The sequence below is a fragment of the Silene latifolia genome, chromosome 5 (genome assembly GCF_048544455.1).
Source record: "Silene latifolia isolate original U9 population chromosome 5, ASM4854445v1, whole genome shotgun sequence".
NCBI lineage: Eukaryota > Viridiplantae > Streptophyta > Magnoliopsida > Caryophyllales > Caryophyllaceae > Silene > Silene latifolia.
In genome coordinates this window covers 36195991-36215118 of record NC_133530.1, presented here as the reverse complement: position 1 = coordinate 36215118, position 19128 = coordinate 36195991, and the positions used below count along the sequence as shown (strand labels likewise).

Here is a 19128-nt window from a genome sequence, read left to right as displayed (position 1 = left end):
AAAGATTGTTACTTTCATACTTCAGCAAACATTCATCTTAATACTCGTTTAGTCTTTCAATATTATTCGAAGTATTCTCTCATTTCTTTTGTTCTTATAACTCACTTTAAATCAATAAAGTTGAAGTTAAATTTTTAAATAGTACATAATTCACCCCCTCCCCCTCTTATGTACTTGAATCCATAAACTCAACACATAACCATCTAAACGAGCATTCTTATCTTTTGACAGGTCGCCTACAAGTATACAGGAAGATCAAAGATGTGTTCGATTATGGTGTCGCTATTTATGTATTGTACTCCCTCATATTCCAGATAATCGTCCCATTGTGAAGATGGCACAAGAATTAAGAAAGTGAATTTAGACCACACAAAACGGACAATGGGACAGTTATGTGAATAGACGGAAATGAAATTGAATTTGGACCACACAACACTTACCAAAAATGGACAATGAGACATTATTGTGAATAGACGGAAATGGACAATGAGACGGTTATCTGGAATAGGAGGGAGTATTTCTATCGGTGATTTTAAAGTTTTAAGATGGAATATAAGCCAAAATAATGCAAGATTATAGAGCAATTAGCTTGTTTGAAAAAAGTTTAATTATATCGTACTTCCTCTGTTTTATTAAATTATTTACATTTTTTGAATTTTTGTATATTTTCAAAAATGTAAATAATTAAATAGAACAGAGCAAGTAGCGGAAATTGTGTTGAAATATATGCAGTTGGCAGGGGGCTCAAGTGATGCAACAATATTGACCAGTGAGCTTGATGGAAACTTAATTCGTCATTTTGTTGTCAACAAACTAGCCAATATTGTTTAAACATTTGTCACCAAATCCATAATAAACCATTAAGGTAATTACATGTTAGCAGATACACCAACCATTCTTTATTCTTATAGCTACTCCATTTATTATTTGATTTTCACGACCTTAATCGTGAAGCAGTTGAGTTATCAATAATTCTTAGAGCATCTCCAATGGTTACCCAAAAGGACTTGCTTGCAAATAAAAAAATGTCAAGCTAGTTGCTTAGCCATTGGAGCACTTCTATTGAACTAAATTTTAAATGGCTGAGCTAAAATGAGGCAAGAAGTAGCTCAAATGGTCCTACCAGAAAATCTACCAACTAAAATAAAACACATGGAAATAGGCATGAAGTACAATTAATTTCTAAGCCACAATACAAGTAGCTTACCATTGTACTAGTTTCTAGCTTAAAAATAATGTAGCTTGAAAATCTTATGTGTCAAAGGTAAGCTAGTAGCAACTAGCTTACCATTGTGGATGCTCTTATAGCATCTTTAATGGTTGATAAAAAGGACTTGCTTATAATTTTAAGAAGTTACAAGCTAGTAGCTCAACCATTGGAGTTATTCATGCAGACTAGCTTTGCTCAAACAATATGGAGCTACTTACTCAAATGGAGCCATAAAAGAAATATGACCAATAGGAAAATAGTTATTCAATTAATAAAGATTTAATTTTAATTGAAAATTTAGAAATTGAATAAATAAATAGAGAAATGTGTGAAGTAGGTCCAATCAAGCTACTTGTAAATTGGCTAAACCATTAGAGTATATTGTTGTTTGAAATTGTTGTAGCTTACAAAACTGAGGTGGCAAAGGTAAGCTAGTTGCTACTAACTTACTATTTTTTTTTTTTTTTTTTTGGTGCTAGCAGTAGCAACTAGCTTACTATTGAAGATGCTCTTACATGCTAATTGCCAAAGTCATAAACATAAAGCAGTTATACTTATTGTAAGGCGGGTTTTACAAAAAATACATTTATAACACAAATTGTTAAAAAAAAGGTCTTTTTTGTAAAAAAAACTACCTTATATTTAAGGGTATTTGTAAAAAAACTACCTTATATTATTTTTATTGTTTTAAACTACCTTTGTTTTCTCTTATCTTGGTCAAAAACTACCTAAGCTCACGAGATGACGAGATTTAATCGATTTAGCGACATTAACCTATCTCACATGACCCTGTTAACATCAAACAACAATGGTCAACCGCATAAAAACCACGATTTAACTTCAGATGACCAAGATTTATGTTTTTCACATTTCAATAATAACTGCGAGCATCTACTAAAATTAAGCGTAAGTACATCATGACTTTCCAAAATTTGGTCTAGGCATGATTTAAACATTAAAGAGTCGTATAAGATAGTTTAAAGCCCAAAACTAATCAAATTTGTCTATACTATTAGCATAGGTAGTTATTGACCAAAAATAAAGAAAACAAAGGTAGTTGAAAACAAAAAAAATTAATATAAGGTAGTCTTTTTACAAAGTTTGACAAAAACCCTAAAAAAAACCATTTAAAATTCATATGAGAAATCCACAACTGAAAACGGTTTACCCAAAAACTTGTTCAACAATGTGTGAGCATGAATAACGGAATTGACAAACCAAGCGAGTTTGGTATGGTGATTGCTCACCTCATCCCTAATGAAGCCGAAAGTTTAATCGCTACCCATGGAAATGGAGCAATATGTGTTTCTTTGGCCAGTTGATTACTATTCATGTGAGTATCCACACTATACAATGTTAACATATGCTCAAACACGTGCTGGAATATCTCTCAGGCAGGGAGTCTCCTGGGCTCGAGGCAGCAAAGTCTTATTCTTAATGCTCCAACTAAACCAGGGTTTAGATTATTAAGTCCCGGGTTGTTTCCGTCTTACTTAGATGTTTCCCTCAATCAAAGAGAGACCAGCTTTCAATACTAGTTGAACTCAGGCCCGGAAAAAGGAGGTCAACTAGCTCCTTCGGGAAGAAAGTTTGCCTCTCCCTGACTGAAGCAAGAAGAAGTCTCAAGCGTGTCGTGTTAGCGTGTACGAAAAAGCTGTATCTAGGCCTCTAGGGTGAGTTCTTCGTTACAATGTTATCAACGGTTACACACAAAAAATGGAATTGACAAGCATGTTGTGTCACCTAGACCTAGTGCATCTTAAACTTAAAACGAGTCAGAGAATAAAGAATAGTTTGTAATACTCCTACCTAAACCCGCTCCCCTAATCCAGGACTCTCTCAAAGTTACAAGAGAAACTGCGTGTAACATAAAATGCAATTACGTTGCTGAGACAGTTCCACATAATAATGTGGAACAGAACATACTATATGTTCACTAAATTTTCAATTTCATATACTGTACGCCTGTACCTAGCTAACTCACTTAAAATTGTAAACAAGGAATAACATCACATACTGATATCACGATAATTTTATCATGAAATCGCAACTCAGAAATATACAAGCGGGAACAACCAAGAGAAGCAAAACTTCCAAGAAGCAGCATGCTACACAACTTCCGCCATACTTATCTTGAGTCCGAGCGCCGTTCCTTTCTCTCACCACCTTCACCTAGAGCCAATGGATGTCGCATTGAATTTCACGGTGACTCGAGAATCTCTTGTAAATTAGATCCAGATTGTTATGGTGCACCCTATTAGACTATTAGTTACACAATTGCCCAGAATTTCTTCCTACATATTAGCACAGTTTCAGGCTGCTTCTGTTTGTCCTCCAACTGGTACGAGCTCACATCCCAAAGGAATTTGGGTGCCAGAGCCTTAACTCTTGTCGTGATCGATTCCTCATCCCTTATAATTACAAAACCCTACAGGCATAACCATTTTTCGTGAGATTCTAGTTTCATAACCTGGAATATATTCCATCATTATCTCTTCAAACATATACTTCCTCAATCCCCAAAATAAAGATCAACTTTCATTTTTTTTAAAGAGTCCCCAAATAATTCAGCATGTTATATACTTGGTACATTAAGTGGTCATATCACCAGTTATTCGTCAATTAAAATAAACAAATTGCGAATGGAATAGTAGCGCAAGACCTGCAACATCTCCTTTAACATTTTAAGAGTGAAAAAGCATTTCGGACATTTCCTTTTCAAAATTAAGTCCCAACTCCTAACCAAAACTTATCAATCTATTTGGAAAATGGCTATTGTATAGGATAAGATAATGCGGTAGCAGAAGAATGTAATTAAAAATATGATTTTTCTCTATATGTTTGAGTATTACTAGGGCTCACGGGCTACCAAGATACGAGTATTGTGCGCTGTATATATTCTAGACTTCATAAGCTGTTTCATATTGATTCTGGGAAGTGGGAAAAATGACAATTGTATTATACCAATCGTATCATCATAGTTTTCTACAACAACAACAACAACATCAGAGCCTTAATCCCAAAATGATTTGGGGTCGGCTGACATGAATCATCCTTTCGAACCGTCCATGGGTGAACGCACGCCTCAAAATGCGAATAAAAAAGGGGAAGATAAAAAACAAAAGGGAGAACGAAAATGTAATGGAAAGTCAAGGTGAACTTAGGGGTTTTAAAATCGAATTCCGTCTTTCTTTTATAAAAACTTAAAATTTAAATCGAGAGAAAAGATTAAAACGATTTTTAAAAACCGAAATAGAGTTAAGGATCCGGAATGAACCAGGTAAAATCTATAAGAAAGTGGTTGTTGAAAAAGTGTGTAATAAAGGAGAGAAAAATAAATAAATTAATTTCTTTAAATTAAATAAATAAATAAAAACACTAAATCACAAAAAAACATCAAATACTAAAAATCCACATGTATCATTTCCCTCCATTGTGCCCTATCCGTCACCATACTCTCCTCAAGTCCCCGAACTCTCATATCGTGCTCTATCACTCTCAACCATGTCCTGTCTCGGTCTTCCTCTGCCTCTAGGGACCTTTTCTCGTTCTCCAAGTCTCCACCTCCCTAATCAAAAGGCCCATAGGTCTCCTTCTCACATGGTCAAACCATCTTAGTCGGTTTTCCATCATCTTGTCCTCTATTGGCGCCACTTTAACCTTTTCCCAAATCACCTCATTCCTTAACCGATCTTTCCTTGTATGTCCGCACATCCACCTCAACATGCGCATCTCCGCCACACTCATCTTTTGAATGTGACAATGTTTCACGCCCAACACTCGAGTCGTAAAGTAGGGCAAGCGAGCCTAATTGCCGTGCGATAAAATTTTTCCTTTAATCTTTGGGGCATATCTTTATCGCATAAAACCCCTGAAGCACTCTTCCATTTCAACCATCCCGCTTTAATTCCGTGAGCCACATCTCCGTCTAACTCCCCATCTTTTTGAATAATAGATCCTAGATATCTGAAGAAATCCGAACCCTCAACAACATTCCCATCGAAAATAATACTCCCCGCCTCTGTCGATCTCAACCCCGCCACCTTAGTGAACGACACCTCAAATACTCGGTCTTACTCCCCGCTCGGCTGAACCCACGAGTCTCTAAAGTCTGCCTCCACAATTCCAACTTTCTCTCCACCCCCTCTTTTGTCTCATCAATCAACACAATATCATCAGCAAACATCATACACCAAGGGATGTCTTGAATATCCCTTGTCAACTCATCCATAACTATAGCAAAGAGAAAAGGACTAAGTGCGGAACCTTGATGCACCCCGATGGTAATAGGAAATTCTTCCGTTCTCCCAACATTAGTGCGAACACTTGCACTAGCCCCCTCATACATGTCCTTTATGAGGTCAATATATTTTCGCGACACACCCTTTCTCGCCAAAGCCCACCAAAGTACTTCTCTTGGTACCCTATCATATGCCTTTTCCAAGTCAATAAAAACCATATGCAAATCCTTCTTCTTGTCCCGATGGTATTCCATCAACTGTCTCATGATAAAAATCGCATCCATAGTCGATCTCCCGGGCATAAATCCAAATTGGTTCTCCGAGATGTCTACATATCTCCTAAGCCTTTGCTCGATTACCCGCTCCCATAACTTCATTGTATGACTCATAAGTTTAATTCCCCGATAATTGGCACACTCTTGGACATCACCTTTGTTCTTGTACAAAGGGACAAGAGTGCTTTTCCTCCAAGCCGATGGCATCTTGTTGCTCCTCCAAATCTTGTTGAAGAGCATGGTTACCCATTCAATCCCTTTCTCCCCGAAGCACCTCCAAACTTCTATGGGTATACCATCCGGTCCCTCTGCTTTCTTTGACCCCATCTTCCTTAACGCCTTTCTAACTTCACTCTTTTGTATTCTACGCACAAATTCCCGGTTAACCATGCTTGGTGTTACCTCTACATCCCCAAAACCTTGTTCCTGATGTTCATTGAATAAATTATCAAAGTAAGAACTCCATCTAGCCTTTATCTCGTTATCCCGAAAGTAACCTTGTCGTCCATATCTTTCACACACCTAACTCTCCCAATATCTCTCGTCTTTCGGTCTCTTATGCGAGCCAGTTTATAGATATCCTTCTCTCCTTCTCTCGTGTCCAACCTGGCATACACTTCTTGGTTAACTTTTGCCCTCGCATCCCGTACGGCCTTTTTAGCGACTCGTCTAGCCTCCTTGTACTTTTCAAAGTTCTCATCACTCATGCATTTCCCCAAAACCTTATAGCATTCACGTTTAGTCTTTATCGCTTGTCTCACCACATCGTTCCACCAAGATGTGTCCTTACTTGATGGTCTATTCCCTTTAGATTCCCCTAATACCTCCCTCGCTTGACTCCTTTACAACATGCTCCAATTTATCCCACGTTGCATCAATATCTTTCTCCTCACAATCCGACCAAATATCGCTACTTCCAACCTTATCCAAAAACGCTTGTTGGTTTCCCCCTTGTAGCTTCCACCACTTGATCCGTGCCTCACCGATTATCTTTCTCTTCCTCAAGTCTCTCTTACCCCGAAAATCAAGAACCACTAGTCTATGTTGTGTTGCGGCACTTTCCCCGGGTATGACCTTGCAATCGGTGTACTCTTTCCTCCACACATTCCTTACCAAAAGGAAGTCAATTTGACTAGCATTACCTCCACTTCTATAAGTCACCAAATGAGAATGTCTTTTCTCGAACCAAGTGTTCATTATACCCAAGTCATATGCCAAAGCAAAATCCAATATGTCACTTCCTGCTTCATTTCTCTCCCCGAACCCAAAACCCCCATGAATGTTCTCAAAGCCAACTCGACTAGTACCCACATGCCCATTGAGGTCACCACCAATGATCAATTTCTCTCCAATAGGGACACGTTCTACAACCTCTTCCAAATCTTCCCAGACCCTCCACTTCTATAAGTCACCAAATGATCAATTGAGGTCACCACCAATCATCATAGTTTTCTCCAAAAAAAAAAAATACCCCAAACCCTTTTAAGGCGGGATGTTTGAGAAACTTACTTGCAATAGGAGGAGGAGTCTAAAGGTGTGTATGGAAGCAATTCAAAAGTAAGAAGATACCTGCGGTCTCAGAATACGGTCCATTTCCATCATTATATCTTCCAGTTGACAGCCATTCCCACGATTTTTGTAATGAGAGAGGAGATAATTTGCATGCAAAAGGTCGTATGTTCGAGGATATGTTGAGAAAGACTCACACCTATACAGGAAGCATTCAATAAGTTTAGAAAGAGACTGCTGACGTACATAAATCTAAAAAATATTGGGATTTCTTATACTGAACCCCTATATTTTTCCACATTCTACAAAGACCCTTTACTTTTCCAAACTATCTAATGTAATCTTATGTTCAACAAATAGAATTTTCTAACCTAAGCACCATACTTTGGATTTGTTGATGACAGGACATATTAGTGCATAATAAATTGAAAGTGACTAAACACAACGTCTAAAAAGGTAAACTCGAGTACGTGAGATAAACTATCACTAAAGTTTAGTATATCAGAATATTAGATGATTTGAAAAATCGAGTACATGTAAGACTTTGAAAAACACAAGGGTGCAGCAAATAGTAGATAACTGGGGGACATTACAAGATAGGGCCTCACCAATCATGAAAAACACCTAGCAAACCCCGGTTGTAGATTGCAGACAATGTATTATCTATGGTTGACGGAACCACATTCATTACCCAAACAGGATATGTTGTTAAAGATGCAGCAAAACCACCTAAACGAGCATTCATGTCCATCACATTTCGAATCTCTGTCTGGTTAACATTCATCAACATCCAGTACTTTTGAACTTGATTCTGCCAAAACAGCGTGTCTGTGGCAAAGTGTTCTCGACTAATACCTGTCAAGCAATACAGTGAATCACCCGATCAAATAATATAAATATTGTTTAGAACATGTATAAAATAGTTGCTGAGTCCACATTTGTAAAAAGGTACACCTTTGAAATCAATGTCTTGTTCACATCAGCTATTTACAAAGTTGCAAATGAACTGTGTTTCCACACCCAACTAAGCGGATAATTTTTTTTGGGGGAGTACACAAAGGCATACCAGTCTCTAAATTTGGAGGGGGATTCAAACCAACGATCAATAGTCCAGAACCCCTGCGTATCTACTACTAGGCCAATACCTTAGGAGTACTACGCAGATCACTTTAGTTAAATGCCTAACTCTCCGAAAAATGAACTGGTACTATGACTAACACGCTAATGGACCAACAAGACTAGTTGATATTCAGTTTTTTTTGTACGTGAGTTTAAAATGTCTAGGCTCTGGACCTAGAATGTTGTTTCACCCTTCTTATTCCTTAAAAATAAGTGTGCTTGTTAATGAGGGCTCCTTTAAGTGTCAAGTGTCAACATCACCACACGAATATTGATCTAAAACATCAGTCAAAGCTTTTCACACTGCCAAAATATTGTCCCAAAAACATTGATCACAAAAGAGCTCATTTTTAAGGATGGAAAGTTAAACCCAAAAAATGTCCCTCCACGATCAACAAAATTGTTTATATGATTGAGGGCAATATGAGAACAATACCACCCAAGACCCAACTAAGTATAGAACTTGTTTAATTATTCTGCACAACCAAAATTGAAAGATCATCATCATTTTGGTACACAAGCAATCATTTGTTTTATAGTTTGATACAAGAAATTAAGCAATAAAAGGCACAATTTTTCAAACAAATGAACAAAGAACATCCCAGTGCTCAATTCGATCATTATTCATCTCGACCACTTCAGTATACTTGTCTTTTAAAAGAGGGAAATATGGTATGGACTTGCACCATGATCTAAAACACAAATATGACCCAGTTTTTTGACAACCTTAATATTTCATATCAAATGCTAATGACATACAGGTTAGTCGAATCAGAAATTGTAAAATGTTACCTGATTTGCTGAGACTCTCATAATACACTGACAAACGCTCTGGTGGTGGAGGAAGTCTATTAACATTTGTTTGTTCACTAAATGTTACGCAATTACCCAATGGCGTATACCATGATGGCTTAGAAATGTCTGTAACATCACAGATTTTGACAAGGTTCTTCTCGGCATTGTGTCGCACACATGACTGATCTCCTGGTTTAACCCAGATTGCTGTCTGAACTTTCTTGGCTATGAGCTTCCAGCACATGGCTGTTGTTATATTCACCAACTTATCCCATATAATGGGGTAATCTTTATCCTTTCTATATGCTGGAGGTGCAGAGTACACAAAGTATCCATTGGGTCTTAATAGGCGATCAACTTCTCTCAACAGAATGCCATCTGCATATAGTACAAAATTCAGTATAATCACTAGATGAAGTAAAATCGGTTGAGCTATTAGGTTTGAGAAGCAAAATAGAATGGCTCCCAAAGCAAACATCTTCATTCTAAAGCAGAGTGTGGAGTACCAGTTAATTTGGAGTTAAAAAGTCCAGTGACAATACATTTTGATATGCAACGCGAAATTTCTTTCATGTCAACAATTGAAAAAAAATCGGGGAGAATTTTTCTAAGAGAGAAATATGGTATCAGTGGGAACAACCCAAGTAGAAATTTAAGGAGATTGAAAATACCCACCATTTTCATGCCAATCAACGCGACATCTTGAACAATGTACCATGTCAAAGGAGCTCGTCGGGTAAGGAAGTTGTTTTGTGGATATGGCAGCAATCATTGTCCCAATTCCTCGTTCTAAAGCAAACTGGATTTGATTTTCATGACCATCCTTAGGTGCAAATGACATAGTCTGTATACCCAATTGAAGCAAATACGCCCCAAAGCTAGCAACACCACAACCAACATCTAGGACCTGAAACACCCCTGCAGAACGCAGATCACCTGTCTCATTAGTGGTCATATTTCCTAACCTGCAGACAAATTAAGCCAGAAGATAAAAATTTCTGCAGAAAATACCAAAAAAAAAAGAATTGTGACCGCTACAATAGCAATGTACTCAGGCTAGCAAAGAAGACATTGCAAAGAACGACACTTAAATAGTAAGTCAACAGTCAGGAATAAAAAGACGATGTACTCACTACTCAGTACCCCTCTAGTTTCTAAAAAAAAAAAAAAAAGAACAAAACTTGATCTTGTTTATGTCCAATATATTCAAATGCTCGACACTCACAATGTCACAGGGCATTAATTTTTAAAATCTGACACCACCAACATTCTAACCCGGAACGAAGTTTAGTTCAATTATTTGTCAGAATTATCATGCATTAGCCTAACATGACCTACCTATCAATATATTCAGTGGCTCCATGCTTGAAATGAGTACCACCACCGGGGAACCACCACAACTCATCCTTTTCATGCACCCAATTTTGGCCTCCTTTCACTTCGGCAAGATGAGTATGATTCACATTACTCCTCCAAACGTAATCTCTACTAACTGGCCACCTAATTGGTATTTTATAATCCTTGGGAGGTGGCACCAAACAGAATAAACGCTTCTCGGAAGGGGGGCAATGTCTTTCCAGTTCCTCCTTCCTTGACGCATCTAGTGTCGGGAGCAACTTTTTAACATAGGAAGGGTCATGGCAAGGAATATGCTCATTAAAGTTTATTGGGCATACATTCATCCCTGATTGAGGGATTATCAATGGCGTTCTCCGATAAGTTAGAGCAACTCTATTTGTAAACCTTGAGGAACCTGCAGTTTATTTATTACTGTCAATTACACAAAGAACAAAAGCAACGGAGAATCTAGAAGTATGAAAAAAATGTATGCTATTGTGAGAGGTTTTATCATCGTTTGCATAATTACTTCAAGAGTAGAGCAACCATTTGATGTAATTTAAATCAAGTTAGCATCTCAACTTTGCACACAATAAGTTATGTTTTCTAAACTAGGTGTTCTTCTTTCATCATGGAGTTAGAACCATTTGATGCAATTCTCAAATGTAATTTTCGTAATGGGTGTTCAGAAACAGCCTTCTTTGTGTTGTTAATACAAGGTTAAGGTTCCATACATTCCATCCCTTCCTTCACTATTTGCTAGAGTCCTTGAGGCACTGCAGTATTGTTGTTGTATTTAAGTTCAATAAGTGATAAGTGATTGTGAAGAACCATTTTGCCTAACAAGTGCATCACAGAATAATATACAGACTGATTGGCATAATGTAGGGTAGGAATGTCAATACGAGAAACATAACTATCCTATCTATTACTTCTCCGTTCCTTCGCTTCAATGTTTCATCAATTCACCTTCACTTTAGTATCTTTGAGAGTTCCTTCCTCATGATTACAACTAAAATTTAGCTCAATTGATTAACCATCAACTCATTGCTTGAACGAAGAGGATCGCATTCCCATAATTTGATCTATCACCAATCTCAAAAAGATTACGCCACTAATTTCTTCTTTTTCGAGCTATAATGAGTTGCAAAGATTTTCAACTTGCATGGATATACAATGTAATCAATCATCACTAATTCCGCCTTAACCACTACGCTAATAACTTCCAAAGCTAAACAGCATTCTAGATCTTTCTTCACCAAAAGCTCACTACAAGCATAAATCACACTAACCCAAATCCAATAAAACAAAAAAGATGCATGCACTAAGCTTACACCACACAATGGTAGACCTAATTTGCCTTTATCCCTCAAACATGAAACTTCCAACACTATAATAAACTCAAATAGTCCGTCCGTCTCAATCATTTGTTTACCCTGATTAAAATACCCCTTCCGGAGAATATAAAATGTAAACAAATGACTGAGACGGAACGGAAAATTACCATTAGAGTAATAGAGTACACTAATCATATAAAAATTGAAACTTTAATAACATTAAAAGAAACTAGGAAGAGGGTAAACAAAATTAACATTACAGAAAACTAATCATATAAAGATTGAAACTTTAATAAAACTGAACAAAATTAAGAAGTGGGTAAAGAGAATTAGTGAATTACCAAGGGAAAAATTATGAGAAGGTGAAGAATTAGAGAAATCTTGTAAAAGAGGAGGATTATTAGCAAAAAGGGTGCCTGCATAAAACGAAGCTGCCATTAAAATCAAACCCACCATTATTGTTTGGCCTTTGATTGATTCCGGTTTTGCCCATGTCAGAAATTCAGTTGTTCCCATGTTTAATGTGTTTGTGGACGAAGATCAAAGGGGTTTAATTGTCTTTTTACAGGTGAGATCTGCAGGTTTTTTTTGAGGGAGAAATATGATTCAGGAGTGATGGTGGAGAAAGGAACATGAATAACATTGCACTGAACAAAGTAAGACCATGGTCACGTGGATGTCGATTGTCGAGGGTGGCTGTGGCTTTCCACTTTTACGGTTGAAGGAACTACATCCGGTAATTATTTACACTAACACCGGGTGGATTATACACCAGTAAATGGATTATATATCTGATATATTACCACCAATTGCTTAGTTTTTTAGCATTAGTTTTCGAGTTTTATTTTAAAGTTTCTGAGTTTTACTATAAAGTTTCTTAGTTCATTCAATTAGACATTAAGCTTAAAAAATTACAATATAACTCTGTTAAATTTGAGTTTTGATGGCAAAAATTATAATGTAACTTATAAACTTTAAAAAGCTCGGAACAAATACACATAAGCTCAAAAACTAATGAGGTCTAAGGTATTAGAGTTTGATTCTTGGGATATGGATTCCTCAAAACACTTCAAGATCCCGGTCTTTACCGGTGAGAATTTTGGATGGTGGAAGCTCAAAATGGAGCACTATATCAAAAGTATCGATTATCAATGTTGGAAAATCATTGAGGACGGACCTCTTGCTATTGAGGAAACCGACATTCTTACAGGTTTTTATAAGGTCAAGGCCGAAAAGGATTATGATGAAAATGATTTCAAATTGGCCGAGAAAAACTCGAAAGCAATGTCGATTCTTCAACGATGTGTAGGCGAGGCGGAAGTGAGTCGAATATCCTGATGTCCTACGGCTAAACTAATTTGGGACTCCTTTGTTCTTGCCTATGAAAGGATGTCTCAAGTTAGAAAACACCGTATTGACCTGATGTCGTGCAACAATATGAGATGTTTCATATGTCAAAGGATGAGTCCATAAATAATTTTTCATCTCGTTTTTCGTGTATTATCAATGAACTAAAAAGTCTAGGAAAAAATTTCGAGTTTAAGGACATCATTCAAAAAATTCTTCGCAGTCTTACCACTATATGGCAACCTAAGGTAACCGCCATAGAGGAGGCCAATGATTTATCTACTCTATCTCTTCATGAACTAATAGGATCACTAATGGCTCACGAGTTCAATCTTGACAAGCATTCTAGTGAATCTTGAAAGGGAAATAGTTTTGTTCTAACATCCTCTTCAATTTATGATGAGGATGAAGAGGAAGATGAGTTTGCTTTGTTCTCTAGGAACTTAGTAGGAATGGTAAATGGTCAAGGACATAAAAGGTTCAATAACAATTATACGAAAAAACGTTTTCCTAAGAAACGACCTACTACCACCATTGGATGCTTTAAATGTGGTGACAAATCACATCAAATTAAAGAATGTCCAAAGTGGGATGAGATTAAGTCTAAGGATAAGAGATATAAGGCTAAGAAAGAATACAAGCATAAGGTTATGCCCGCCATTTGGGAATGTCCGACTCCGAGGAAGATGAAACCATCGAGGAGGAACTAGAGGCAAAAAAGTGTCTCACACATCATTTCAAGGATAAAGTCTCTAAACCCTCTAAAATTGAACATCTTAGATGTCTTATGGCTCATCCCGATGATTCCGACTCTTATCCTTTACATTTCTCAACATATCTTTTCTAATCCATTTTTTTTTTTACAACTTTAATGTTCTTGTTGAAATTATTATGTCTCTTCTTGCAAGCACTGAAGACATGACCAGTTTTACCACAATAGTTGCAAATGATGTACTTGGGAGACCAACGTATTTCCTTCTTCGAAAATCAATTTTGGTTGGATCCGGCTTTTGAATGTAACAGTCGGACTGACTATTCCATTTAAACCGAGATCGGCAAATCTATCACATCTTTTAGACTGATTTGTGAGGAAATTTAGGACGTTTTGACTTCCTTCCCAATTCTTTGAAACATTCTTAGCCTCAAAAAGTTCCTTGTTTAGTTCCTCGACTTTAAAGGTGAGATACTTGTTCTTCTCGTTAGAGTTTTCAAACTCTTTATTCATTATGACATATTCATATTTTAGCTCCATGAAATTTTCAGATTTTTGTTGAACATTAAGCTTAAGACTCGAGATACATCTATCTAGGTGAACAATCTTGGATCTAGAAGAACTACATTCGGGAGATTCATTTTGAAATTTGACAAACTTTTCGTGAAGCATTCTAATCTCCCTTTTGTAGGCATATATGTTGACCTTAAGACACTCATTCTCCTTTGATAGGTTGGTGACTAGTTCATTTGAAGTTTCTTTGGTACTGTCAGAAATAACAGTCTGAGACACTGTTGTTTTAAGTCCTTCTACCTCATCAACTAAGTCATCAATAACACCTTTAAACATGTATTGTTCTTTTTAAAGCTCATCACGTTCCTTGGTTATCATAGACATTTGCATAATTAGAGTAGTGTTGACATTCTCAAGATCAGAAACATCGTTGGGGGTCGATTTAAGACACTCTAGTTCCTTGGACAATTCTTTATTCAACTTGTTTACTCTTTTTACCTCATCATATGCCTCAGAAGCAACAGTCAAACTGTCTGTTGCTTTAAGTTCATTCTTAAGGTGAAAGTTTTCTTGAGAAATTTCTTCTATCTCATCTTGCATGACATCTAACTTTTCAGTTTGTGAACGACATTTATCAAAGAGTTTGTCAAGAAGCTTACAAACGTTTTCTTTGGAGTAAGTCCTAACCTTGACTTCAGTGCTTGCAAGAAGAGACATAATAATTTCAACAAGAACATTAAAGTTGTAAAAAAAAAATGGATTAGAAAAGATATGTTGAGAAATGTAAAGGATAAGAAGGGACCCAAATTTATTTGGGTTCCTAAACTCAAAGTCTAATCTTGTGTAGGGCTTGGTGAGAGGCGGCCGCAACTGGTACTTGGATAGTGGATGTTCTCGTTACATGATGGGAGATAGAAGTCAATTCCTCTCACTAGAAGCTTACGATGGTGGCAAGGTAACGTTTGGCGACGACAAGAAAAGTGAAATAATAGGCATGGGGAAGGTTGGTAAGTCATCGTTACTTTGTGTCGACAATGTGCGGCTTATCAAAGGTTTGAAATATAATCTTCTTAGCATTTCTCAACTATGTGATAAAGGTAATATTGTGGAATTTAGTGCTAATGTGTGTCGAATAATTGATGCCACAACTCATGAAATTATTCTCGAAGGAAGACGTGTTAAAGATGTGTACTTAACCGACTTAAAAACGTTATCCGGTCATACCATGTCATGCATGAGTGTAATGAAAAACGATCTTTGGTTGTGGCACAAAAGGTTTGGACATGTTAGTGCTAAAACTCTTAATACACTTAGGAGACTTGACTTAGTTGAAAGTTTTCCTAACATGAAATTTGACTTTGATAAAGTATGTGATGAATGTGCAAGATGTAAACATGTTAGAAGCTCTTTTAAACCCAAAAGAATTGTTATTACTTTTCGTCCTTTACAACTCTTGCATATCGACTTATGTGGACCAATGAGAACTAGGAGTAGAGGTGGAAGTCGTTATGTGTGTGTCATTGTTGATGATTATTCTAGGTTCGTTTGAGCACTCTTCTTAAGTTCCAAAGATGAGGCATTTGATGAGTTTTTAATTTGGTTAAGAAAGATTCAAAACAAACTTGATCTCAAACTTGTTGCCATTAGAACGTATCATGGAACCGAATTTAAAAACTCATCATTTAGTTCCTATTGTAATGACAATGGCGCAGACCATAATTTTTCGACTCCTAGAACACCACAACAAAATGAAGTAGTTGAACGAATGAATAAGACTCTTGAAAGTATGGCTAGAACCATGTTGTTGTGTAATAAGTTGCCTAGAAACTTTTGGGCCGAAGCGGTAAATACCGCGTGCTACATTCATAATCGAGTCATGATAAGGAGTATAATCAATAAAACACCCTATGAATTACTACGTGGAAGAAAGCCCAATATTTCATATTTTAGATGCTTTGGCAGCAAATGCTTTGTTCACAACAATGGTAAAGATAACTTGGAAAAATTCGATCCACGTAGCGATGAAGCGGTTTTTATTGGTTATTCCGACAAACAAGGCTTATAAAGTTTCCAATAAATGAACCATGTTAATTGTAGAAAGTATCCATGTCATATGTGATGAATCTAGCATTATTGGACAGGTACAAAATGAGGATGAAGATGATGAAGATCAGATGACGAATTTGAAATAGGTCTTGTGAGAAAAGACTTTGTGTTTGAGGATGAGGAAGCTCCAAACAATGACGCCATGCAACAGTCACTGAGACTGTTGCCTACTGATACAAGCAACGACTCGGGGGAATAAACAGTGATATAACGGTCCAAACAACTGTTTCTTCCACTTCCAGAACAAAAGTCCAAGACACTGTTGCTCCATGAGAATCCTCAAATATTGATGTGGAGCCATCTTCTGACCAGCAAACAACAGTCGCGGAGACTGTTGCATCTGAGGGGGAACAAAACACTATTGTTCGAAGAAAATAGAAACATCAAGCTCCCATCCACTCTCAAATTCAACAAGTGACTTGAACTCCGAAGTTAAAACGAGAGCCTCCCTCAACAACTTTGCATCTCTTGATGAGTTTTGTGCCCAAGGCGCCTTTCTCTCTCAAATTGAGCCGGCTAATATAACAATTGCATTGACCGACGCCGATTGGATTCTAGCTATGCAAGATGAGCTCAATCAATTCAAGAGAAATGAGGTATGTCACCTAGTCCCCAGTCCATCGAATCGTACCGTCATTGGTACTAGATGGGTCTTTCGCAATAAGCTTGATGATTCCGGCGAAATCGCAAGGATTAAGGCTAGACTAGTGGTGCAAGGTTACAATCAACAAGAAGGAATTGATTACGATGAAACCTATGCACCGGTAGCTAGGCTTGAGGCCATACGATTATTGATAGCTTTTGCGGCTCACAAAGGCATTAAGCTTTTCGAAATGGATGTCAAAACCGCTTTCTTAAATGGATATTTGGAAGAAGATGTCTTTGTAGAGCAACCTCCGGGCTTTTTAGACAATGATTTTCCTAAACACATTTTCAAATTAGACAAAGCTCTTTATAGTTTAAGATAAGCACCTAGGTGTTGGTATGATAGATTATATAAATTTCTCATTGAAAATGGTTTTAGAAGAGGTTCCATTGATAAAACATTGTTTCTAAAGCAATGGTCCAGTGAACTGTTGGTTGTCCAAGTATATGGTCGATGACATTATATTTGGAGCAACAAATGAGATACTTTGTACTTATTTTTCGGAACTAATGAAATTGGAATTCGAAATGAGTATGATGGGTGAGCAGGATTTTTCCTTGGGCTCCAAATCAAGCAATCCAAAGATGGAATCATGATCCATCAGCAAAAGTACATTAAAGAGACGCTTAAGAAATTCGGGATGACTAATGGCAACCCTCACTCTACACCTATGGTATCCAAGTCCAAATTGGACAAAGATGAGAAAGGTAAGAGCATTAGTGAAAAGTTGTATCGAGGTATGATTGGATCACTTCTCTATTTGACCGCAAGTCATCCCGACATTCTTTTTAGTGTTTGTTTGTGTGTTAGATTCCAATCAAATCCGAAAGAATCTCACTTAAAATCGGTTAAACGTATTCTTCGATATTTGATTGGAATGCAAGATCTTTATTTATGGTACCCCTTACATTGTCCCTTTAATCTTATAAGATATTCCGACGCGGATTATGCGGAGTGTAGTGTTGATCGAAAGAGTACCTCCGGGATTGCAACGTTCTTGGATCTATGTCTAATCTCATGGGGCTCAAAGAAACAAAACACGGTTGCTCTTTCAACGGCCGAAAGTGAATATGTTAGTGCCGCTCATTGTTGCTCACAACTCCTTTGGGTAAAGTAACAACTTTTCGATTTTGGTATTATTTACGACTCCGTTCCCATATTATGTGATAATACAAGTGCGATATATATATCAAAAAATCCTATTCAACATTCTAAGACCAAACACATTGAAATTTGTCACCACTTTATTCATGATCATGTAAAAAAAGGGCATGTTGAACTTATTTTTTGCAAAACCGAAGATCAAATTCCCGACATATTTACTAAACCACTTGCAAGAGAACAATTTGAAAACCTTAGGTTACAAACCGGCATAATTAATTGCATGTATTTTTATGTGAATTAAACTAATCCCTCACATGATTGACTAAACCGGGTTTGCTATTCTTTACTCTAGTTTATTCATTCTGTGACATGTCCGAAATCGATAAATCGTCTTTGTACATCAAATAATCACTCAACCGAATTGTTAATCATATGTTTAATGCACACTCAGCCCATTAAATAAGGACACCTACTCCTATCACCCATATAACCCTAAAAAATGTCCTACAAACCGCCATTTCTATCCAACCCCCTCATCTCCCTCACCTAACTTATAACCTCCCTTTTACCATGGTTAAAACATCCCTTAATACTCACCTACCCCTTCAATCTCCAAAAATGCCTATATCCCCATCCAACACCACACCAAATCCGTCTTCCTCATCCAACACACCTACCGCCAACACCTCCGAGAAACCCAGAGGCTCATACGCCTTCCCTATCACCTCTTCGTCAGAACCAATCGTCCAACCCACACCATTAACTATTCTACCACCACTCATACCAACTCCGTCCATGGTGCAAAACAGAACCCAATCCGGAACGAAAAAACCATCCTCAACCTCCATTACATCATCTGAACCCGTCATCATCAAT

At 37.2% G+C, this 19128-nt stretch overlaps 1 protein-coding gene across 1 annotated transcript; it reads right to left on the bottom strand.

Annotated features, from left to right (window-relative positions):
* Positions 1-3062: 3062 nt before the first annotated feature.
* LOC141657262 (putative methyltransferase PMT7) lies at positions 3063-12572 on the bottom strand. The gene is made up of 7 exons (XM_074464428.1): positions 12166-12572; positions 10488-10902; positions 9825-10114; positions 9147-9527; positions 7844-8090; positions 7296-7434; positions 3063-3638 (listed from the first exon to the last, which is right to left on the bottom strand). The coding sequence occupies exons 1-7, from the start codon at positions 12338-12340 to the stop codon at positions 3480-3482; spliced, it is 1806 nt and encodes a 601-aa protein (XP_074320529.1). The 5' UTR covers positions 12341-12572; the 3' UTR covers positions 3063-3479.
* Between the last annotated feature and the right edge of the window lie 6556 nt (positions 12573-19128).

Excerpts from the sequence above, each read along its gene's own strand:
- LOC141657262 (XM_074464428.1), bottom strand. The coding sequence starts at position 12,340 with ATGGGAACAACTGAATTTCTGACATGGGCAAAACCGGAATCAATCAAA. Across the intron at positions 7,435-7,843 it reads CTAGGTGTTTTTCATGATTG|GTGTGAGTCTTTCTCAACAT; the intron begins GTGAGGCCCTAT and ends CTTCCTGTATAG. Across the intron at positions 3,639-7,295 it reads ACCGTATTCTGAGACCGCAG|GGTTTTGTAATTATAAGGGA; the intron begins GTATCTTCTTAC and ends TTATGCCTGTAG.